Source organism: Colletotrichum fioriniae, assembly GCF_027942845.1.
Source record: "Colletotrichum fioriniae strain IMI 355084 chromosome Unknown scaffold_4, whole genome shotgun sequence".
NCBI classification, from domain to species: Eukaryota; Fungi; Ascomycota; class Sordariomycetes; order Glomerellales; family Glomerellaceae; genus Colletotrichum; species Colletotrichum fioriniae.
This window is the reverse complement of record NW_027076840.1, coordinates 2,973,304-2,997,782: the sequence shown is the minus strand read 5'-3', so window position 1 is coordinate 2,997,782 and position 24,479 is coordinate 2,973,304. Positions and strand designations below refer to the sequence as shown.

General features: G+C 50.7%; 6 protein-coding genes across 6 annotated transcripts; 2 read left to right on the top strand and 4 right to left on the bottom strand.

The window, feature by feature from the left end:
• Positions 1–2,398: 2,398 nt before the first annotated feature.
• N0V96_004631 (uncharacterized protein) lies at positions 2,399–3,460 on the bottom strand (the record flags this gene model as incomplete). Its single annotated transcript, XM_065757171.1, has 1 exon — positions 2,399–3,460. The coding sequence occupies one exon, from the start codon at positions 3,458–3,460 to the stop codon at positions 2,399–2,401; it is 1,062 nt and encodes a 353-aa protein (XP_065614384.1).
• Positions 3,461–7,444: 3,984 nt separating this feature from the next.
• On the bottom strand, positions 7,445–9,246 carry N0V96_004630 (uncharacterized protein; the record flags this gene model as incomplete). Its single annotated transcript, XM_065757170.1, has 3 exons — positions 7,445–7,480; positions 7,690–8,335; positions 8,435–9,246. 3 exons carry the CDS (start codon positions 9,244–9,246, stop codon positions 7,445–7,447), a joined length of 1,494 nt encoding a protein of 497 aa, XP_065614383.1.
• A 3,525-nt stretch (positions 9,247–12,771) lies between these two features.
• On the bottom strand, positions 12,772–14,101 carry ALD2_3 (mitochondrial aldehyde dehydrogenase; the record flags this gene model as incomplete). Its single annotated transcript, XM_053199395.1, has 2 exons — positions 12,772–13,783; positions 13,863–14,101. The coding sequence occupies 2 exons, from the start codon at positions 14,099–14,101 to the stop codon at positions 12,772–12,774; spliced, it is 1,251 nt and encodes a 416-aa protein (XP_053043169.1).
• Positions 14,102–16,999: 2,898 nt separating this feature from the next.
• N0V96_004628 (uncharacterized protein) lies at positions 17,000–18,604 on the top strand (the record flags this gene model as incomplete). Its single annotated transcript, XM_053199394.2, has 1 exon — positions 17,000–18,604. One exon carries the CDS (start codon positions 17,000–17,002, stop codon positions 18,602–18,604), a length of 1,605 nt encoding a protein of 534 aa, XP_053043168.1.
• Positions 18,605–19,367: 763 nt separating this feature from the next.
• Positions 19,368–21,962, top strand: N0V96_004627 (uncharacterized protein; the record flags this gene model as incomplete). The annotated part of the gene is made up of 2 exons (XM_065757169.1): positions 19,368–19,431; positions 19,981–21,962. 2 exons carry the CDS (start codon positions 19,368–19,370, stop codon positions 21,960–21,962), a joined length of 2,046 nt encoding a protein of 681 aa, XP_065614382.1.
• A 420-nt stretch (positions 21,963–22,382) lies between these two features.
• N0V96_004626 (uncharacterized protein) lies at positions 22,383–23,222 on the bottom strand (the record flags this gene model as incomplete). The annotated part of the gene is made up of 1 exon (XM_053199392.2): positions 22,383–23,222. One exon carries the CDS (start codon positions 23,220–23,222, stop codon positions 22,383–22,385), a length of 840 nt encoding a protein of 279 aa, XP_053043166.2.
• Positions 23,223–24,479: the final 1,257 nt, after the last annotated feature.

Sequence of the window (24,479 nt, the reverse complement as noted above, 5' to 3'; positions counted from 1 at the left end):
GCTCTCTTGGAACTGATGTATCCTTTTTCTGACATGCCTTCAAACTTTTAGGAGTTGGATGGCACAATGAAGATAGTAGTGATAGGGAAGTTAGGTAGTGAGTTATCTGATGTCTAGCAAATCATTGAGTTACTGTCACGAAACATCAATGGTCTTGAGACGCAGCAGCCGCTTTGTCACGTGCTACTCCATGTGGATATCACATTCGTTCAGTACCTACGTAGACTGCTCTCTCTTCTTTGTTTCAGATAGGATGGTTCGAGCCACTTTTAACCCACTTCAAATGCCCATTGCTGCGTGCCATAACTCGTGACAGTTACCTGAAGTAAGGTAATTACTGCCTAAGGTTCTAGCTTCTATGGGAATAGTGCTCTCATTTTATAGGTCTTCTCAAAAGCGTGGGGAAACGAGAACTCCCATAAATTTCTACCCTGAAAGTCTAGAGAAATAAAATAGCTATTGGTGATCTTGCTGCTGACTCAAGAGGCCAAGAACATGTATCGGCGTGAGTGCCGTAGTCATGGGTTTCAACCCCGCCTTGTCCATCGTCATGCCTAAACTCAAAGTTGGAGTACGGTGGATTTCCTGGGGTCCCCGCGAAACGGAAAACATCACCCGCATGGGGGTTTCTCGGGGTTTCGGCAGAGTCGGAGAACAACGGTGATCAAATACCCACCTACGAGTGATTGATGATAGGTATCCGGAGCTTAAGAAGACGTAACCGTCCGACCCAGAACTTCCGATGAACTTTTCCTTTTCAAGCCTGCGTGTCCATGAAACCTTGAAGATTCACCTCAACTACCTGAAGAGTTGCCATCAAGTCGTGAAACCAATGCACTTCACCTAGACAGCATGGCTGAGCCCACAATCCTCATCATAGGTGGTGGGACATTCGGCACTTCCACGGCCTATCACCTCTCTCAAACCTACACAGACGCCAGTCGCGTGACTGTAGTCGACCGGTGGGCACCATCCGACCCTGGAGCAAACAAGGCCGCCGCAATAGACGTCAACCGAATCATCCAAACAAATTACGTGAGACCGCTTTATTGCAACCTTGCCAGCGAAGCAATTCATCCATGGTTTTGGGATCTTAATCTCGGCCATTTCTTTCACAAAACCGGGTGCGTGACAATCGACGAAGAGGATAACCAGTTTTCCGACGCCGTGCGAAAGACACTCAAGCAAAGAGGATCTGACTATACCGTTGATGCCAATGTTGATGATTTCGGAAAGCGGTGGAAGCCCTTCAAGGGACTAGACACTCGTGGGTTAGGAACGGCATTCTTCAATCCAGAAGCTGGATGGTGCGACGCAGCACTGGCAACACAAAATCTGATGGCTGCGGCGAAACGAAACGGAGTAAGAACAATCACTGGCGAAGTGGAACAGCTGATATTTGATCCACTTCTTGGACGAGTACTTGGTGCAAGGATGAAAGACGGCCAGCGACTGACGGCAGACCGAATCGTCTTGTCAGCAGGTGCATGGACAAGTGGTCTACTTGCGCCAATAGAAGCTAAGCTGCGTTTCGCACCCCACGACCAGATTGAACGGCAGATCACAGCAGTTGGCAGGGTCTCAGCTTACTACAAGCTCTCGCCCGAAGAAACAGAACACATGTGCGCAGCCGGAATGCCCATCATCATCTATAAGTCCTGCGGGATCTTAACGCCGCCGTCACGGGAAAACCGAATTATGAAGATCAATGACCTTCAAACCGAGTTCGTCAATCGGGTTGCTATATTTGCAGAGCATGTTGTATCAATTCCGTCTGAAAGAGCACAGCAAGATGTGCCGCAGAAGTTGAAAGATGAAAGTCAGAAGCTCTTGAACACCATGATGCCTGAGTTTGCGCAGGACAAGAGCCCAGATCGATGGCGAATATGCTGGGATGCAAAGACTCCTACAGAAGACTGGTTACTTTGCCGGCATCCGAACTCACAGCTCGAAAACCTCTTTCTAGCCGTCGGAGGGAACTTTGACACATACAAGTAAGTGAACTTTCTTCCAAGGGGTGATGCTTTCAGGGTAGATCTGACTGACAGATCCACTCCAGGTTCCTCCCAATTGCTGGCAAATACATGTGTCAGATCTTGCAAGGGAAGAGCAACGGCCGGGAAAAAGATGCCGCATGGGGCTGGAAAGATGAAGCCACCTTAATGAATGCCATGAAGAAAGAGCTGGGCCCCAAGTCAAGTACTTTGCCATTACCTGAGTTCCGATCGTTTGAAGAGGGTAAGCGGTCATCCAAACTGTAGTTGGACATGGATGTGTCAAGTATGTCGTAGACCCACACAAAATAATCCAAATAAAGCCATGTCGTCCTCAAGATCTCAAACACAAGTAGAGCGCGGGTGCATAACTACTATGAGATGGTTTTGGCAAATGAAACGAGCTAGTATCTGACCTGGAAACCATCTGGATGCTGCAAAAGGGGAGCATCACTAGCCTCGAATGGAAACTTTCTTCCAACATGCCTGACTAACTCCACATGCTCCTCGCTCCGAGGTACGACTCTCACTTGGAAGGCCGTGGGATATGTCAAAATGCCGGGCTTCGGTCTTACCTCGACCTCAATTTCCTTGCCATTCTTATCTAATGCCTTAGCGATCGTGAAAGCGGCGAGTGTTTGGGCCATATTGATAAAGAGGCTTGAGTCGGCAAAGAAACGTCCGGGGCATATCCTGCGGCCGTACCCAAAGACCTCTGTCGTGGGATCAGCTTCATTCCGTGGGGGTAGAAAGCGGTTAGGATCGAATGATTCTGGGTTGGCGTAAACACTTGGGTCGTGAAGGAACCACCAAACAGCCGGGAGAACAAAAGCGTCTTTGGGAATTCGATACCCTTCATACTCAAATTCCTCCGTCGTTGTATGAGGAAAGCTCATGGGAACAATGGGCCACCACCTGGCAGTCTCCTTGACCAAAGCATCCACATACGGCAATTTGGAGCGGTCTTCGAAGGTCGGAAGGCGGCCAGAGCCGATCACCTGATCAATCTCCGCCTGTGCTTTGCGCTGAACGTCGGGGAACTCTAGCATGGCCAGCGCAAAAGTGCTGAGAGTGATGACAGTTGTATCCGCAGCCGCGCCGTAAAGACTTGCCGCTGACCAGATGACAGCCTTTTCATCTTCTTTGCTTAACCCGCCCTTTTCGTCTTGTGCCAGCTGTTGGGATAGTTTTGACACATAAGAGGGTCTATTTGAGAAACAGGACAACTGTTGTTGTACAAATTCGTACGGGATATAGGCCGACGCTTGAATGGATTTACGCCATTCCCTGGCAGTCTTTTTGAAAGAGGCACCCGGGAAACTTTCAGGAAGGTATTGAAGAACAGGAATGATATCTACGAGCCAAGCCATCGGACTTGCGGCAAGAGAAAACTCAGTCATCATCTTTTCAATGAGCTCTACGAGTGCGTCCGATTTATGGGGTTCGATGGTGTAGCCATAAGCCATCTGGAGAACGGTGGCAGCGGCAGTACTGGTATAAATCGGCCATTAGCTTTCGATCTGTTTGCTAGATCCCTGCCTAGACTCACGTCTTGTAATGCTCTAGGAGACTCTCAGGCCTCTCCAGGGACCGCACTAATTGTCGGCCTACTTCGCACTCCTGAACGTTGCGGAACTGCGATGCAGAGACCTTTGTACCGAGCTCTTGGTGAAGAAACTTGCGATAGCGTCGAAACATGGGCGTATAGCCTTGGCAAAGAACGATAGATTCGTAGCCGCAAAGCTTGTTGGCCATGACCATTGAGGGTCGACCTGACGTTTTACTTGCAGTTTGTTCCAGCAAATCATGCGCCATGTTCTTATCGTGGACAATGATGAGAGTCATCCCCATGACCGTTACCGAACTGATTGGTCCATATAGATCCTTATGCTTGAGCCAGTGTAGATGCTCTGGTGTGCCTTCAGGAGGGAAATCTCGGATGTTACCCAGCAAAGGGAGTGGCTTTGGTCCGGGAGGAAGTCTTCGTTGGTTCGGTTTCCGCCTGCGACTGCAAACAACAAAGCTCGCTAGAGCGAGTATGCTCCATAAGAACCACAGCGTATAAGTCATATTGGCAAACAGTTCATGGCCTCGGCCGAAACAATGTCAAGCTCGATCCCGAGCTCAAGTGAGGAGAGCTTGAAAAGAGAATGAAGATGAACGTTTTGATATGGGATGATGTACGTATGAAGCAGGTCCAGTCTATTCGCTTACCTGCCATCTTGCTTCCTGCGCAAACCAAACACGAAGGGGAACCTGGACATCATAATCAGAAGAAATGTGTACGGATACCATGGATCCGAGGCCGGGATGACTGCGTATTGCCAAATTGAAAGGATCTTGTCGATAATGCAAGGGTAACACTCAACATGTTATTTCCAACAACGACTTCCGGAAGCCACTGTTGGTTTGGATGAAGACTGCTTTGGACCTGACATCAAATTACCAACATGCACTAGTGTGGCATCATCTGGGGTACGTTATTGGCTTGGCTGCAGTGTTGTGAGGTTCAGCCCCGTCCTCCACTGCAGCCCGTGAGCAGCCGATCCAATAATGAAACGCGCATTGCTGAAGACACGGGAGAACGGGCGTGGCGGAGATTGAGGTTGTCCGTCGTTTGGTGGCCATTGTCTCCAGATGGGGCACACCGCACCCGGGGTATTAACGGGCAAGACAAGGCCAGATCATGAGAAGCAGACCGATCACCGAAATAAGTAGCTGCACAGTACGGCGTGGATCTTTTGGACATGTCCGGGTGGGGTGAGCTGCCGGGGTAGGGCTGCTGGCTATATCACAAGCTTTCAACTGCTTTTCATGGTCTGATCTGATCAGATTGCTTTGGCACGTTTGCATTACGGGTCGCCAGATCGCTTCGTGTAAGTCACCTTACCTGAGATTATGATACTTACGTGTGGCTGCCAAAGGGAAGGTTGACTTTGGATGAGCACTTTCACATTGACAGAAGCACCCATCCTCATCTCAGGTGGTCAAAGGCAGTCTTTTGTGTAATCCGTTGACTATAGTTGAGCCCTGGATGAATACAAGAGCAGACACTCTTCAGCTTGCAGGATTGCAGGATTCATTCAGTGCACTTGCACCATCCCTGCTAGCTCCCCTGCGGCCGCTAAGGGGGAAGCGGGCCGGTCTGTGACGACGTTGCAATGGGGCCCCGATGTAGCTGCAGAGTATGAGGCAGGCATCTCTCGGTGTGATGTGATGGACTCTGTCATTTATCCTGCAGGAGTCCTAAACCGTATAGAATAAGAAGCGGCACCATTTGAAGAATTTCGCTGCAGACAAAAGGTCAAAAACTGGCGCGCCTCGATGCTGGCGCGGCCTGAAACTAGCCAGACTGGATTCCGCCCACATTTCGCCCCAAAGAGGCTTTTATCCGGCTTCGCGGCCAATGAGTCGGCTGATTCCTCGGACTTACTTGGCAAGGTCGAATCCTCATGCAGTGTGCCAGCCATTTCTGCAACTTGGTCACTTACGCATGGCGTTCCGAATTGGACTTTGGTTTAAGTTCCTGCTTGTTATGAGCGCCCCGTCTCCCTCACGCTCGGCTAGGTGATGTGGTATCCGAATTTTCAATCTCAATCGTGCCGAAAATGGAACCCTAGATCTTGGGAAGGGAGAGAGAAGCAGCATTTCCTTGCGTGATTCTACTAAACTCTTTCTCCCTGCCTATTTGATGAGATCAATAATTTGTTTTCAGACTTATTTGAATACCGTTATTCTCGACCCATCGTCAAGCTGGTATGAGGGCACTGTCGTAGACAAGTAGCCATGGGAAAGCTTCCAACCGAAGAAGACATCGCCTGGATGATGGCGCATATCAACGACTCGACGGTTCCCGACATTATTGTTTGCTGCATCATTTGCAGTATCGCTTCAGTCATTATCCTGGCCCTACGCATCTGGGCGAGATTCCAAGCTGGACTCAAACCCATTTTCAGTGACTGGCTGATCGTTGGTTCGGTGGTAATGCTATTTTGCTAGCAAGACGTAAGATTCACCGCGCTTACGACAGCCAATAGTTCTTCTATGTCGTCTTCTGCTCAGTTTTTGCTTTATCGACAAGATATGGAGCTGGCAGACACATCATCCTCATAACGGATCCGGAAACGATGCGCATGTTGGCTATCGTAAGTTGGCCTCTTTTTGTACTTCAAGTCCAAGGCCCCTAACGACCAATGCGGACGCAGGCTAATTTTTCGTCCTACAGCTAAATATTTGCAATCCGATTCTATATGGCGTTTCCAGCGTTCTTGTCAAATGGAGCATCCTCGCGTTATACCTTGCAATCTTTCCCCAAAGAAAGTTCCACTACTGGGTTCACTTCGTGAGCACCGTCAACTTGCTAAATGGACTCGCCATAATTCTCGTCAGCTGCCTGCAATGCCGTCCTCTAGAGGCCTTATGGAACACATCAGTGATGGGCACTTGCATCAACTTCAGTTATTTCAGCGTTTTTAATAGCGTCTTCAACTTTTTATTGGACGTGGTCATCCTTCTGACACCCCTACCGCTTGTCAAACAACTCAACTCGTCCACACGCAAGAAGATCTTGCTATCAATCAACTTTGCCTTGGGCGGAAGGTAGCACCAAGCCGGTTCAAGTCTCAGTGTCTTCTAGCAGTGCTAATAATCTGATATAGTGCTTGCATCATCGCAGCTATCCGCGTTCCTTACGCAAGACGAGTGGGAGGCACGGTGAACCCGAGCTGTAAGGGTCGTTCTTATAATCCTGTTCTTCATGCCGCACACCAGAAATACTGACCGAGCTTGTTGCCTCTAGGGGACATGATACCGGGAGGACTACTCTGCGTTGTTGAGGTTGCCGTTGCCCTCTTGACAGCCTCCCTACCTATATACCGCCCACTATTGGGTTGCCTAGGCATCACTATTACATCGAATTCCGCATCTAACTACAAACGAGGTAATTCGCGTAGTTCGAATAACTTCTTAGGCAGCCAAGTGAGCACCCACATCACTAGTGGCAGAGACATGTCATCTCAGCAAGCAGGTATAAGTATCACAGACGATATAACGTTGACGACACATACATATGTGGGAGGAGAATGGGTGCGTGTGGCAGACGAAGATGACGATGCTGCTGGTTTGGTTGTGCCAGATGATTCAGCGCCGTACGCACGAACGGTCAGCAGCACAATGAGTGATAAGTTTTATTAAGAAGTAGGCGCTTGTTTTTTTAAAAAAAAAACCGTCCTCGACGTAAGATAGAAGTAGTACATCAACTCAGGTACTACGCACAAACGCGAGCGTTGTCATCCACTGACTGTCTGGCCAGACGGGACAACTGACAGACAGTTCCGAAAAGCTTGGGACTTGAGATCCATAGCAAATTGAACGTGTTCTCTTCATGCCATTCAAGCGCATTTACCTTTCTCTCTGACAGCTTGAAAGAGACATACCCCTATTCACCTCATCTAGACGCCTCTCATCCTCATGGCCGATTTGAAAATCTTCGCAAAGTCAGCCATATGCTCTTTGTTGAGCATTTTGCATGAATGCCCGGGCAATTATGGAACTCTGCTCCTGTCCGCGTGAAGTCGACCCATCGTCCAAGTTTGTTTTCTCTCCAGTCTTGTCGGTCACGAGCCGCGTAAGCTGGCGGGTCCGCCACAAACACGTCTAGACTATTGACGTTGCCTAGAGGTTCATAGCTTTGTACATTGACACGGAAGTTCTCGGCAATGTCTGAGATCAGCGCAAGCCTTTCAACGCCAATGGCGAGAGCACTGGCACGTTCAGTATCGCCGACTCTGAGTACGTAAGACAGTGCTTCGTCGCGGTTGAGTGTGTGTAAGTGGGGCGTGATGTCTTTCATGGTCTCCTCGTTAATGAGCTCCAGGAAGAATGCAATGTGTGAAAGCACATCAATCCAATCTAAGCCGCGCACGTAATGCGCAATGTGTGGCGGGTAGTCGATACTAGCCAGGAATCTTACTTCTCGCCCCTGTTTTTCGAGCACCTTTCCGACCTCGAAGGCGAGCGTAGATCCAAGTGAGTAGCCTGCAATGGCATAGGGCCCCTGCGGCTGTGCCTTGCAGATTTCTGCTGCGTAAAGTTCCGCAGTCGCCTCGATAGAAGAGAAGAAGGATTCCCCAGGATTGTAACCCCGACTTCTGAGGGCATACACGGGACGGGTCGGGAAGTGTGCTGCAAGAGCAATGAACACGAGGATGTCTCCGCTCCCGGGATGGATACAGAACAAGGGTGTGCCAGACCCATTCTGTTGCAATGGCACAACCGGGGTGTAAACGATTGGATGTGATACGAGCCGGTCAATGGCGGATGCGATAGCGACGATAGTTGGCCTGTACGGATACCGAGTCAAGGATTAGCAACTGTGCCTCGGCCAGACAGGAGTAAGATAAGAAGGGTTGATAAAAAAGAGCTAGAAGAGAGTAACTTACTCTGTCAGCAAGAACGACATGGGCATGTCAACCTGGCCGCCAATCGCCCCCTGGATTCTGGATTTCAGAAGGATGAGATGCATCGAGTCGACGCCGTGGTCGAAGATGGACGTCTCCACGTCAATCTCCGCAACGGGCATCTTCAAAAGGTCGGCTAGTATGCCCTGCACAACCTTCTCGCTGTCAGTGTCGGCCCCCCGCCATTTGCGCTGTCTGTCTTTGTCAAGGAGCTGTTGGTCTTCGCGCTCAATCGGTCCGAATTGACCACTCTCGAGTGCAGCGCGGATTTTGGAGCGCGAGATCTTGCCCAGCGATGACTTCTCGAGCATTGATTGGGGTAAAGGCACTATCCGTTCTGGTTTTTTACCCGTTATCAAGGAGATCACCCTTGTAATTGCCCTTACCGTCTCAGAGCGCGCACCGAGATCTTCGTCACGGAATCGCGGGGAGTAGGCGATGGCAATACCCTCAGTCGGTGACCCAGCACTCCGAGTCGGGAAACAAATCGTGAAAGATGGAGTCATCCCAGGAATTCTCTCATCATCGAGTGCGCTTTCCAGCTCGGTTGCACTCCACTTAACGCCATTGACGATGATAGAATCCTTGATACGGCCAGCCAAATGAAGATTCCCGGCATCGTCGATCCATGCCAGGTCTCCCGTAACAAACCAACCGTCTGAACTGAAGGAATCTTCCGTCGCCTTTTTGTCGTTGTAATAGTGGCTGAACACCATCTTTCCAGTGACCTGGAGCTGGCCAGTGTGGCCTTTGGGAGCTTCATCCTGGGGGTCTTGGAGACTCATGACGCGCATTCTCATCCCTGGTATGCATAGTCCCACAGTCGCAAATTCTACAGAGCGTTGAATGTCGTATGAGGGGCAATGTCTAGAATAGATGGAACCGGCACATGTCTCTGTCATTCCAAATCCTGGGCGTATCACCTCGCCCTTGCAGCCAAGACGGCGGAATTCTCGCGTGAGCTCATGGCAAGTTGATGTAGGGTTTGACTCGCCGCCTGAAATCAAAGCCCTCAAGCTGGAAAGATTTGCGGTGCAACCTGGACTCGAAACCAGAGTGTCGAGAACCATAGTCAAGAAGAAATTGGGCGCAAAGGTGTAAGTAACATTGCATGTGTCCAGAAGTCGAATAAACTGCATCGGGTCTCGGATCAGAGGCGACGCAGGAATATGAATTTGACTGGCTGCAAGGCTCACTAGAACGATGGAGGAGATTTAGTTTCTTGACTGGCCAGACATCGGAAAGATTTAGACGCAATTGAAGGGGCCCAAAGCCATCGCTTACTTGCATGAAAATGGATCTCTACCAAACTTGCAACATGGTCTAATCCGACCCAATTAAGAAAAATATCGGCAGTTGTGGTCTCGTGATATGCGCTTTTCCCATTGACGGCATCAAGGACTTGGCGATGCCGAAGCGGGACGGCTTTGACATTGCCCGTGCTCCCAGATGTCAACATTAGCGCGGCGATGCTGTCGGCACCTGCTTTTTGTCCGGCACCCTGACTTGCACACTGCTCATTGGAATCAACGCATCGAAGGTCCTCGACAGTTCTGACTTGCAATTCGCACGAATCAAGAAACTCAGCTGCAAGTTTGGTTGACGTGAGTATCACTGGCTTCTTCAGGAGGCCGTGCAGGTGTCGTAGGTGCTTTTCGCGTTGCCCAATGTTATTGACCAGCGGAAGTGACATACATGGCAGAAATCCTGCCAACGTCGCGGCCCAGAACCAGGTAATACTGTCACGCTGTGAATTGAAGTGTATCAACATGACCTGTTCTGGTGACTGGGCTTGAATGCTGTGGCTAATTAATCTAGCCTTATCGCGTGCTTCGGTCCAGAGTTCACGGTAGGATAGGGTGGAAAGACCGGGCCCCGCAACAGTTTCTGAGTAAAAGTAGAGATGGCCCTTTGTCTCGGCCGCTCTTTTGAGTAGCTGGGATAAGTTTAGGACCGATTTCGGAGCTTGGAGAGAAGTCATCGATGATGGAAAGGCATGGGGTGTCGCGGGCGACGAGACTTTCAGCTGGGGACCAGCCTCGACGTAGGATGGCATATTCGTATGTACTGTACTGAAATGAGAAGTGAGGAATGTTGTTAACGACGATGGCAGAGATCATAATTCAACGGTTTCAGAGGGACTTTAAGCCAACACAGATTCATGAAATTCGTGAGACTTCAGGCAACCTAAGTACCTTAGCAAAGCAAACAAACATGAAGTATTGTCTGCATGCGCTAAGCTGCACTTTTCCGCTGCTAAAAGGAACAAACTCAATGATTTAACTGTTCACCCCTTCGTGGGAAGGATTTGTTTGCTATGCAGGTTCCAATTTACTCGGCAAACTGGCCCTTTTAGGCGTGAAACACTGAGCTGTGTGCAGGGTAGAAATGGATGTTCAAATGCATTGGTCGAACTCGCCCCATATCTACATCGAGCCCAGCCAGACATGCGCGTGGAACACAGCACAGCGAGTTGACTTTCCGCCGTTCCCGACACTTCACCCAGTGTCCAGCGGCCGCCCTGTCTCCGTGCCCCCCTCTCTCGACTGCAGAATAAAGTGCATGAAGATTGTGGCAGTGTTCTTCGTCTGCTGCACGCTTGCATACCTGCGCGGTGCGGATGCCTGGCGCCGTGACACTGGTCTGCGTGTTCCTGGCTAGATAGGTTCTAGATTGGTCGCATCAATTTCGGCGTTATTCACACCATAGCCGCCGATAGAATCCTTCTGAATATGGTATTTCTTCATCAGTCCACACTTACTCAGGAATGAAGTTTCTTGCGACGTGACATCGACTTACAGTTCAAATGGTCTAGGCAACGAGGCCTTATCAGCTGGATCGCAATCCTTGCAATACTCGCGATCAAAGTGCTAAGTAGGCTTAGGAAGAAAGAACATCTTTCTTATCCTGGAAAGGTACCGAAGTCGAAGCAATGGTCAGATCGACAACGACTGCCGTAGTGAGGAGGAGATAGTGCGTGCCGCGTTCGTATTGAATTGAGTCGGTGACTTGAGTAGGTTTCTGTTGTTGAATCGCAAGAGAGATGGAAAGGTTAAGTCCCTAGTTCCGTAGGGCCAGAAGCCCGGACAAATCACAAGGCATGGTTTTTTGTAGCCGCAGAGTTGCCAGCGGCGTATATTTGAAAATCTTGAGATTTAGTGATCCCATGTCAGCCTTCTAGTGTTGCAGTAGGAAGTGTGTCAGGCCTCAATGTAACACTCACTACAATTCAAACCATAGTAACCACTCATTGACCCTGCCAATCTTTTTGGATGTTCCGTCAGCGTAAAGGATTCCTAAATGCGCTGCATTAAACCCCATGTCACCTCCGAGCCTGGAACACGATGTTCCTTCGAAAACTTATCCATATTTGGCTCATATCTTCTTCAATGAAAACTTGCGTCGACGCGAGATCCCCACGCTGTGCAGATTAGCGTAGATCTTATAGGACAAGAAGTCGCGGCTATCATTCACGCTTATTTAAATACATCCTTCACTAACGACCTGTCTCTGTCAGACTGTATCAAATATAACCCGGCCAAACTCGTCAAACACGTTTCAGTGAAGCCTATGTCGTTCTGGAATGATTGAACAACATGGCTTACATGCCCTACCGTCCGCTCTCAATTAGAGAACGTTTTTATGCGGTCGAGATGTCACGTCACTCTGAAAAGTGCCAAGAAGCTTCTCAAAATGATGTTTCGCTGAAAGGCGGAATATATAAGGGGGTATGGTGTGCTCAGCGCTTTTGATGGCGTTCTTGGTTAGTTATTCCAAATAATTTTTTGGATAAATAGCTTGGCGAGCTCACATATTCAGCTGGTAGTCAACATTCATAACGAAGTAGATTTTCAAACGCCTCATGTTTTTAGTATGTCACAGAGAACTCACTCTTGGACTATTCCACGATTTGGGCCCTCTCCTTGTTCATCCCATAGAAACAGTAGACCCCAAGTCAAGACCTGTGAACCATGCGTTGAGAAACGTCGTGGCTGGATATTCAACTTCATGACTTCCCGTCTCATCGGTTTTTTTCCCGCTAGCTCTTCCATAACTCCCTATAGAGTCTAGACCTGCCGCGTTCAGACGATCTGACGATAATATGTTCCCGGCTATGCAGATGATTCAGTCTCGATCTTTTCACTGTAGATTGCTACTACGCATATAGGATGAGTAGCATGTTACAGGATGGACGGCTCCTCGTATCGGCTTCCAAGATATGCTTCGAGCTCTCGTGGCTTGGCCCACAGTATTCACGACAATCTTTACCTGAACGTATTGCTACTCTAATGAATAATGAAGCCGGTGGAAGTTGCGTGCTACAACTTGGATTGTCTGGCAAGGTTGACATGAATTGCCTTGATGTTTGAGTAAGCGGCCAGACCAGCCTCTCCCAATTCTCTCCCAATCCCGCTCTGTTTGACCCCACCGAAAGGGATTCGCCAATCACTATCATTACTCGAGTTAATCCATACCATGCCTGCCTCGATTCTCTTTGCAACGGTATGGGCGCGGGCAAGGTCTGTAGAGAACAGAGCGCTTCCGAGACCGTATTCGGAATCATTGGCCAGGGCGATAGCGTCTTCCTCGGAATGGAAGCGACAGATGACGACAAAGGGACCGAATACTTCCTCCTTGAAGATCCTCATCTGAGGCGTGACCTCGGTAAAGACAGTGGGTTCGATGAAATAACCAGGAGAGTTAGGCTGGTGAGGCTGGCCTCCGAGCTCGAGCCGTGCGCCCTCCTTCTTGCCGATGTCGACGTAGGAGAGGATCCTGTCGTACTGTGCCTTGGTAACTTGCGGTCCCTGAAAGGTGTTCTCCTCAAAGGGGTCTCCGACCTTGGAGATCTTCATGACCTGATTTCGGAAAGCTGCTAGGAATTTATCATAGACAGTGTCCTGCACCAAAATCCTCGAGGTCGCGGTACAGATCTGGCCTTGATTCGACATAATACCAGCGTGAGCCCAGTGAACAGCCAAGTCCAAGTCAGCGTCATCAAACACAATCAGTGGACTCTTGCCACCCGTCTCAAGCGTAATGTTCTTCAAGTTATTACTCGCCATCTTCATGATTCGTTTCGCCGTCTCGGTAGACCCTGTGAATGCAATCTTATCAACATCCATGTGGGATGCAAGAGCTGCGCCTGTGACAGCTCCAAGGCCATTGACGATGTTGATCACACCAGGTGGAAATCCTGCCTCTACTACGAGATTTGCGAAATACAAGATTGAGAGCGGTGTTTGCTCCGCCGGCTTGAGAACGACTGTGTTACCACAAGCCAAGGCGGGGCCGAGTTTCCAGGCAGCCATTGCCAGAGGATAGTTCCAACTGTGGTCGTTGAGATTAGCTATTCAATTTCTTAGTGTAGAGAAGCAGAAGGAAGAATGGGGGAGTTGGGGCGTCTTACGGGATGATCTGGCCGCAAACGCCCACTGGTTCGCGGACTGTGTAGGCAAACTTCTCAGGCGTCGTCTCGATTACCTGACCGAATACCTTATCCGCAAAACCACTGTAGTACGTCAAGGTTTCAATAGCCTCGGTGAGATCCTCATTGAGAGATACCGAGTATGGTTTGCCGTTATCCCATGTCTCGATGGTTGCCAGTGTCTCGCGGTGTGCTTCCATCAACTCGGCAAGGCGTACCATGCATTTCCCGCGGTCCGATGCAGGCAAGTCCCTCCAACTTGGGTGATGAAGGGCTTTCCGCGCGGCTCGGACAGCTCTATCGACATCATGAGCCGTCGCTGCGTACACAGAGATGATTTCTTTTTCGTTGCTGCGCAAGTTTGTTAGCGACATGACTTCAGGGCACTTTGAGGAGATGTGAGATCATACCTAGGATTGATGCTGGTTATCTTGCCGCCGTCAGACGATTCTATCCAATGGTTGTTGATAAACAGCCCTGTAGGCTGGAGGTATGTTCGTCCATTTGGAGCGGTCAACCTCACAGAAGCCATTGTATGAGAGCCAAGTAGTTGAATGTTCTTACGAAATGCAAGAAGAAGGGGGAATTTTCAAAGCTCCTCAAACGCAGCAAGTTTTCATTTTCTAGAACAATCACGTCTGGTTGCAACGAGGGAGAAATGTTTCGAGAGACAATTAAGCCATCTGCGAGGGGCCTAAGAGCTATCAACCACTGCCGTTGCTTGCCTGGACGAATAAGGCTATTGCCGAAACCCGTTACCATTACCCACACTGTGGAGTCTTGTTTGTGAAAGATGCCCCGGCCCGGGATTACACTCTCTCCCACCGGGTCCTTCCAACGCAACGAACAAGCACTGTGCGGGGAACCTGCTACCAGCTTGCAAGCTGCGACAAAATGAGGCTTAAAGCTGACCGATACCGCATATGTTTGTCGAGCGTATGGTTGTGTGAGGGGAAACCACGTTTGGGGTCGCTGTGGAGAGGCTTCCTGACGGCTAGACACGCTCGAAACGCGGATGTTGGGTGATAGGCAGCTATTTCCCGGCGATGACACTACGAGAGGGCGCCATTGCAAGCCAAATTAGGAAAGAAATTTGGCCAAGCTGCTTACCCCGGTGACACCACGTGCCAGGTACCAGCTTTAGCTCGCCGAAGGACCGAACACAAACCGGGACCAAGGTGCCAGGGTGCTCCCTAGTCTCGCCGCACCGCTGGTATCAGATCAAGTTGATCAGGTAGCTGAGAGCCAAGCTCAATCAGGAAAGAAACTAGGCCATGATCTGGACAGTGACCAACCTCTATCAAACGCTCGTAATGAGGGATACAGTATCCCGTAGATGCCTTGAGCCTGGAGCTGACTTCCAGCCCATTCTGAGCATCGAAGTAGTTCAATGATAAGCGGCTGGCAGACCCGTAGTGAGCTCGGGGCTAATCATGAACACTCCTTACTCGGGGTGCATGTCTCAACTCAACGGAAGTCGATATACCCAAGTTGCGCAACTCTGCGAGGGGCTCTCTTCATGGGTTATTGGCCACTGATGTCCTTCGTAGACAGAGCACGGAGTACGAATACTTCACTGAAAGTGACATGATGTACAAGGTGGGGGACCCATCGATTAAGGATTGCTCCATGGATGGTAGCCCAAGGGACCATCTCATCCACTTCTCCAAGCACACTTTCCGAGCTGTATACGCAGATACAGATACCACTTGAGAAGCCAGAACTTTCCAAGGCTCTGCTCAGGTTGACCTCGTTTACACGATTGTCCGTGAACTAGGACACCATAAGTACACTCAGCAATGATCACTCAACCGCTGGCATCCGGAAAGAGTTTTATGGAAAAATATGCATATAGTCCCAGCTTCGTGACTCGAGATGATTGAACTCACAAAATAGCGACTCTCATCCCGTTTGTGCCAAAAATATTTCGTGGCCGAGCCAACAGATCCAAAAACCATATTGAGCTAGTCAACCCTGTTCTTCTCTACACCCTTTCCCAATACGTAGCGCTGACTCAAGCTTTCCTGGTGGAGTGATTGCCGACACCCGCGATGAAACTATACAGCCTGGCAGATGTCTATGAACCGCGAGCGACATGGCGAATGGATCTGTGTGGCAAGCCGTCTTCACTTTCAATGTCTTCTTCCAAGGCAGGAGAAGCTGAAGAGTTCAAGAAACGACACTCTGGTCATGTTGCATTTGCCCCGCGGCATCCGGCCACTCACTCAAGAGCCCACTAGGTAGAAATAGGTCTAGGATGGGGGGCTTCTTATCAGCTCGGTAATGCAATTAGCTTGGATTGGCCTTGGTCAAGAGCGACTTGACTGGGGCCACCCATGACGTTGTGAACTCTTCTGATGGGGCACTGACTCGATCCACGCATACTGGGAACGACCCGCCGATACCAGTTCTATGGGGCTCACCCCGCGATTTCAAAGTGTCAACTGTCTGAACTAGTACGTAATTCCTGCAGATAACGCGACCTTGATTTTGTGATAGCGGGAGTAAGTAACTCATGATGGTCTGGGAACTTGAAGGTGAACAGTTGATGAGGGCATTTACTTCGATGGCTCAACGGCTGTCAAACCTTAACCAAGTACTCGTCGACCGGGCCGTGACTTTTACGGAATACAATGCCGGGCTACTTTCTTGTAATCTGCACAGCGGGTGTAGACTGGTCACACTCACAACCAAAATACATGCAAATGTAGGCACTCTGTCCGTACGCGCGCTGCGCTCTCATTTGACCTTGCGGATCTTCAACACACCAATCTTGATACAACCTACTGTATCCGCATCCGAATCGAATATCGGGTGCTGCCACTATAGGAAAGAAGGACGTTAGGGAACGAGCGCGACATTGATCTACCCAGCCTGTTGCAACCTTGCAAGCAATCCGGCTCCTTATCAATTCCAGGGGAATATTTTGGGCGCTGACAGCCCATCCTTGCATCTCATACAAAAAGCACTTCGCACCTCTTGCAAGCCATCACCTCCGAACTCCGTCTCGAGTCCCGTCACAACTTAGACAACGCATCCGCGCGAAACAAAACCACGCAAAACTCGATAATCGAATTCGCCATTAAGCCAAGTTGGGTATTCAGTCTGTGTCTCGAGCTATGGAGAATGACCCGGAATCGAACCCACCGCTCGACCATCTGAAGACCACCGACCAGGTCGCTCAAGATGCGCAGGATCTCGCCTACCTCGGCCATGACCAGGCCCTTTCGCGAAAGTTCAGTAGGATGAGCATGCTCTTCCTCGCCATATCTGTCCTGGGAACCTGGTCTACATTTGCGCAAGGACTTTCGAGCGGTATCACCAGCGGCGGACCAGTTGCCATCCTCTGGGGCCTCGTCCTCGTCCTGTTTTGCAATATCTGCGTGGCCGTATCATTGGGAGAGCTCTGCAGTAGTATGCCCACAGCCTTGGGACAGGCATACTGGATATTTCGTCTGTGGCCGTCTGGTCGCTTTGTGTCCTACCTCTGCGCATGGATCAATACCTTTGGATGGTGGACGCTTTCTGCCTCACAAGTTGCTTTTATGGCCAACTTTATCCTGAGCATGAAGGTTCTCTTCGTACCGGACTGGTCCGAGGTCAGTGTTGGATGGATCAACTTTCTCCTCTATCTCGCCGTCACTCTGGTGGTTACAGTCGCCAATCTCGTTGCCTGCCGGAAAGATGCCATCCTACCGGCGTTCAACAACTTTGTCGGAATCTGCTTTATCGGACTCTTCTTTATCTTTAGTCTGGCCCTTCTCATCTCTGTCGGAGTTAGGCCAAACTTGCAATTCCAGCCAGCCTCATTCGTCTTTGGACAATGGATCAACCAGACTGGTTGGGGAGACGGGGTAACCTGGTTCACGGGCCTTCTTCAAGCTGCATATGGGTTGACGGCCTTTGACTCGGCTGTCCATTTGGCTGAAGAAATTCCGGCACCTCGCAAAAATATTCCGCGCGTCATTTGGCTTTCAGTCACTCTGGGAGCCCTTACCGGGTTCATCTTCATGGTGGTGTGTTTGTTCTGCATCCAAAATCTTGACACCATCTTGAACCCTCCTACTGGTCTTCCTTTCATGGATTTGGTTCATGAGGCTGTCGGACTGCACGGGGCAACTGTATTGCTCTCCCTTTTCATCTTCAACGGTCTTGGTCAAGCTATCAGTATTGTCACCACCGCCTCGCGTCTGACCTGGGGATTTGCGCGAGATGGCGGGATGCCCTGGAGCAGCTACTTCTCTGGGGTGAATGAGGCCTGGCGTGTGCCGGCTCGCGCACTATGGCTTCAGGGAGCCATTATTGGCGTTGTTGGCGTGCTCTACATGTTCGCCAACACAGTGCTCGAGGCAATTCTCAGTGTCAGCACAATCGCACTTACGATATCCTACGGAATGCCCATCCTGACCCTCCTACTCGTAGGACGAGACAAGCTTCCGCCTGGAGAGTTCAGATTGGGACGCCTCGGGCCTGCAGTCAATTGGATCTCCGTCATCTACTGCGCTATTACCACGGTGTTCTTCTTCTTCCCATCGGCACCCAATCCAGCACCAGCTGATATGAATTACGCAATCGCAGTCTTTGGGGTCATGATGGTGGTGACTTTGGGTTTCTGGTTCATTAAGGGGCAGTACACGTATCTCAAGACGGAAGATGCGGCAGAGCGAATCATTGAGGCTCAGAATGCCGAGGTGACTACTGCTCCGGTTCCTCGCAAGGTATAGGCGTGTTTCTCGAGTAGATCAAAACAACGTAGACGCTGCTATGTTGGACCACTTGAATCTCCTGATACATAACAGTTAATCAATATCTTATTCCCATCAACAAGATCTGTAGCTGCAACATGACTCAAGCGTAAAGACTCTACAAGTGGCACAATGTACTCTTCGATCTATCTTGAGGGAATTGCTTCCATGTCATTTTCGTACTCTAAGGTAGAACAGGTTCAGTAGAAGCAATCAACATAATCAACTAGAGCACGTGACATGTGTGTGCCACATTAATCACCAGTGGAACCCATTCCCAAGTCAAAGTACGGTGATGGAGATTTTAGCCCGCCGGCCTTGGCACACCCGCCCGCCCACCGTTCCGTTAAGCGCGTCTCGCCCCGATATGAGTGCCGATTCAGCCGCCGCCGCCCCCTCGGTCCAGGGGCTGGGGATCCCTGGGGGGGCTGCATGGTCGATTTTCCTTCCTAATTCAGTAAGTAACTTGCCCATGGCATCCCTTGGTCTTGGCTAGACACCTCATGCACACCTGTCGTTATTCACACTTACTTTCACCTTGACACATTTAGCTCTCAGAGCCAATCTGAATCGCTCTTCTGTGGCTTCGAAGCGCGCTTTTGACTGCAATCCCCTTTGCCTCGAGATAGACTCTGAGTAGTCAATTACGAAATTGACCGGCAGCAATGCCGGTCCACATGCCACACCCCGGCCCGGTCTCTTCTCTCCCCAAAATCTCCGCCTTCCGCTGTTCCGCTACAGAATGGAGCTAAGCAGCGCCGAAATCGCCAAGCGCGAGTCGCTCGACAGGGACTCCCGGCGACAGGGTCCATGAAGACGCCAGAGTTGCTTGCACTGTCTTGACATGATGGTGCACATTGCAATTTATCTTACGTTTGTCAAAGGAGAGCTCCGCAAGACACTGCAGTTGGCCCTCGTACGATTGTCACGTCGACAGACGCCCCAGCATCACTTTTCCAACTATAAGAGGTAGACTTGCCCGCATTACGGTTTTGGCTTCCATCTGCTACCAGTCACATCTCTCTACCAGAAACCAAACCGGAAACTAGTTCGCATCGTTTTCACACCAGCCCTTCATCCTGTTCGCCAGGTCTCTCACATCATCACATATCAACAATCGACCTTGGTCGAATCACAAATACCACCGTATGGAATATTTGTACAGCCCAGACAGCCCTCATCATGATTGCAGACACCTCTTCTATAGCCGGTTACACAATCTTCCGGGAAGAGCCCAGCGATACCGTTCCAAATCTGTCTACTCAGCATCGAGTACATCCTCTGGGTATGAACATCAACTCCCTTGTTTCTGCATTATTGCGGCGTTTGAGCTAACAACCGATTTCTTCTTGAAGATCAGCTATCGATTGAAGAGATCCAGCTTGCTGCGAAACTCATCAAGAACTATGCTAGTCCCAAGGACCTCAAATTCAACTGCCTGACTTTGCGCGAGCCCAAGAAGAACGAATACGCTGCCTTCAAGTCTGGTCTCGGCCCTCGCCCTGAACGCCGCGCCTTCGCCATTGTCATCACCAAAGGAACGTCCCAGGTGACTGAAGTTGTTGTCAACTTGGAAACCACCCAGGTGGAACTGTGGAAGGATGTCGCGGACGTTGCCCCGACCCTCACCTTGGAGGATCTTGACATCTGCGAGACAGTCACTCGAGCTGACCCTCGCGTCATTCAAGCTTGCCGCGAAATCGGAATCTATGACATGTCAAAGGTCTTCATTGACGCGTGGGCCATTGGATTCGATCATCGATGGGGTACCGATCGCCGCCTTCAGCAGGGTATTGTTTACTATCGCAATTCTCCCGACGATAACCAATACGCCCACCCGTTGGACTTCTCGGTTGTTGTCGACACTGAAAAGGCCGAAGTTCTCTCCGTCGACATCCGACTGGTCAACGGCGAGCGCACCAAGGTGTCTCTCCAAGAGCACAACTACTTGCCCGAATTTATCAGCAGTGGCTACCAAGACAGGCTCAAGCCCATCGACATCAGCCAGCCACAGGGCGTTTCTTTCCGCATGGATGAGAATGAGATCTCATGGGCTGGATTGAAGATGCATATTGGCTTCAACTACCGTGAGGGCATTGTTCTGTCCGACGTCAGGATTGACGATGAAGGCCGCGAGCGAAGCCTCTTCAACCGCATCAGCGTGGTTGAGATGGTAGTACCCTATGGCAATCCGGACCCCCCGCACCAACGCAAGCACGCTTTCGATGTGGGCGAGTATGGCACTGGCTTCATGACCAATTCCCTCAAGCTCGGATGCGACTGCAAGGGAGCTATTCACTACATGGATGCTATCATGGCTGTTGGGAGCGGTGAAGCGGCTATCGTCAAGAATGCCATCTGTATTCACGAGGAAGATAATGGCCTGCTTTACAAACATACCGATTACCGCGACGGTACCGTCATCTCAGCCCGCGACCGCAAACTCATCATCTCGCAAATCATCACAGCTGCGAACTATGAGTACTGCTTCTACCACACATTCCTCCTGGATGGCACCTACAAGCTGGAAGTCAAGTTGACGGGTATGCTCAATACTTACTGTATGCACCCCAGTGAAACGGCGGCCCCATACGGTACAGAAGTCGCCCCGTTCATCAACGCCCACAACCACCAGCACATTTTCTCTCTGCGTGTGGACCCAGCAGTCGACGGCCCCAACAACTCGGTCTTGCAGAACGATGCTGCGCTTTCCGATGATCCTCTAGGGTCCCCCGGCAATCTGTATGGTAACGGCTTCTACTGTAAGAAGACGCCCATCCGAAATGCCGGTGGCGCCGACTACTGCCACGAGACAGGCCGCTCTTGGGACATCATCAACCCCAACAGCATCAATCCCGTGGCTAAGAAGCCTGTCGCCTACAAGATTCTCAACAACAACTGCCCTACCATCCTCGCTAAGCCTGGAAGTATGGTAGAGAAGAGGGCTGCCTTCACCCGCAAGGCACTCTGGGTCACCCCCTACAAGGACTATGAACTGTTCCCAGCGGGTGATTATGTATGCCAATCGAGCGGCGATGAGGGCCACCCACATAACTCAACCATTGTGGACTGGGTCAGCAAGAAGGAGCCGGTTGAGAATACCGACATCGTCTGTTATATCCAGTTCGGCCTGACACACTTCCCGCGCACCGAGGATTTCCCGGTCATGCCGGCTGAGCCTGTTGGGGTCATGATCAGAGCCTCCAACTTCTTCAAGAGAAACCCAGCTCTGTGGGTGCCGCCTTCAATCGTTGCCGTGGACAAAACATCCAAGAACGCATTCGCCAAGTCGGAGCCCGCCGAGGCGTGCTGTGGTACCAGAGGCAGCAAGTTGTGAAGCCCCAGGCTTTGCAATACGCTCTGGAACGATAGCCGCGGGGGCAAGTATTGGTAGCAGCATCCACCCTTCATAGTAGTACCTTACATGTAGTGCAGTACAGTCATTTCCGCAAATTAATGAAACCGAAAACTGATCTTCATCATTGTCAAGTCTTGTATTCCCCCCGGCCAGGAATTCGCCTATAAAGATCTTACATTTTTATTACTATAGTTGACAAGATGGCTTACCTCGAGATGAACTTGCATATTCAGGACCTCATTGCCATGAATTTGTATCGATTACAAACACGTGAATGAAGTAAGGAAATTGTTTATGGACCACATGTTTGTTTCGACCGCTTCATCGCGTTGCAGACATATGTGCGTAACACTTCCTTCACCGCTCGTGGCCCGACCGCACGCTACCTTGGTTAACAAGTCACAGCACGAGGACGTGTGGGCTGAGATGGCTGAAGATTTCAATCCAAGTCTTCTCTCCAGACTTGGACGGCCAAATGGTCTTGAAGAAAGATTTGACCGCGTCGATAGAAGCGAATCGCATGTCATCGTATATCACGTCGGCCATGTCAAGAACAGCCTTTTGCTCTTCTACCGATGAAACATGGGCTCCGGCGATGAACAGCGGGAAAACGATGCAGTTGAGGTTGTTTGCCTCCCGAGGGATCTCAAAGATGCAAGCGAGGCAGGATCTGACATGCTGCTGCACAAGTGGGTGACGAGTCGGAAGGCCACAAATGGCTCTATACAGGTACAACAAGGCGGTGTGTTGGAAGATGCGGACGAGGGTGAATGCATGCACAGCCTCGGTTTCTGTCGCAGAGCAATCGGATACCTCTGAGGGGCTCTGACCGTCAGCATCAGCGACAGTCAGTGGCGCATAGACTGGACGAAGGGATGTTTCGAATTTGCGAATGCGCTCAATAGACAGATCCTCGGTCATGCTTGTCGTCGCTTGTAGGTACAGGCCCATCTTTGCGATTTCGCGAAAGACGGACGCGAGGGAGCATCTACCCAACGGGTCACGACCCCACCAAACAGGGCCCTTATCGAGCCGGTGCCACACGTCAGGAGGGAATGCCGGAGGCTTACCCCGAATCATGGATGTTGTGAGATCCGTCGTCGCGAACTCTGAGAGCAGCATGTGCAGCGGCTCGGGGGCTGTCGACACTACGGCCTCGATGCCACCTAGATGCTCGAGGATAGCTAGGATGCCATTGTAATGACTAGAGGTCGAGGCTGACTTGAGGATGCAACCCATGTATCCGTCATCAAAGTACAAGAGGATGACGGCAAATAAGAGCCCGATCGTGGGTCCATCCCTCTTAGGCTCAACGCAGCAGCGGTCTATCTCGGTTCGCACGGCAGCCAGGCACTCTAGCCGCTTCTTACCGAGGGAATCGTGGTCATGCGTACCGTCTTGTAGGAGCCTGTGAGAATCAGACAGCAAACAAGCAGCGAGCAAAACGACACGGTGCTCCAGAGCCACCGAACTTGGAGGAGCACACGGTTCCTCTGCCGTGGAGAGAAGTGGCCAGACGCGAAGATGGAAATAGTCAAGAGCGCGCCGCTCGCACACTTCAAGGTAAACGGTCAAGTGCAAGTCGTTTCGTGGGATGCAGTAGGCTGGAGGAACATGAGGAGTTGGCCGCGTGCTCCACCTGATGAGTCGGCTATTGTAATCGCACTTGGTGCCGGAGGCAGCGCATTGGCGGCAAGTCGGCTTAGAGAGACTGCATTTGATGCGTCGCTTTTTGCAGGACCAACAAGAGCCCTTGACAACTCTGACTCGGTTGGGAGGCATGTTCTCTGGGAGCTTTGAGGGTTGTGGATGCGATGCTCAGATATATTCAAGCGATGGACTTGTAAATTGGAATTTTCTCGGTGGGCGTTGACGAAGTAGGAGTCTCTGCAGCATGCCCAGTTTAGCGGCATTCAATCTAGGACTGTTGAGAGAAACAGAGTTTGGAAGGCGGCTCACATCCGGCATACTTGAGCTACTGGGCACTCTCTGCCAGTATAGGCAACAATATGTGTTGCCACCAAATTGATTCCGACTTGAACGATCCATGCGGCAGGTAAGGCGGGTTTTGGACGAAAAGAGGAGGGAGAGAAGGAGAATGTCGAGAGTTGAGAAGCAAGCAGACGCCTGTGATGGGAAGGCCAACACAAGGAGAAAGTATGACACGGGTCTTGATGGGGCCTTGCTGTCGACGGCGGCAAAGTGTATGAGTGACGGCGAAGGTGTCTTCCGACGTAAGTGTGTCCCGTAGATGAATCGAAAGAAAGGTTGCAGTTGGTTCGGCGGACGGGAGCGGGGAGAACTTTGTAGGAATCCAGACTTGTCCGGCCATGGGTTCGGGCAGGGAGCCAAGGAGGAGGGATCTTCCCAGCGCGTGTGTGCCGGGCTCGTGTGACTTGGCTGCTTGGTTACATCCATTGGGGGATGCGTTAGGTGGAGATGCGGGGCAGCCCAACACGACGGCACTAACATTGGATGTATCAAGGATTACGTACT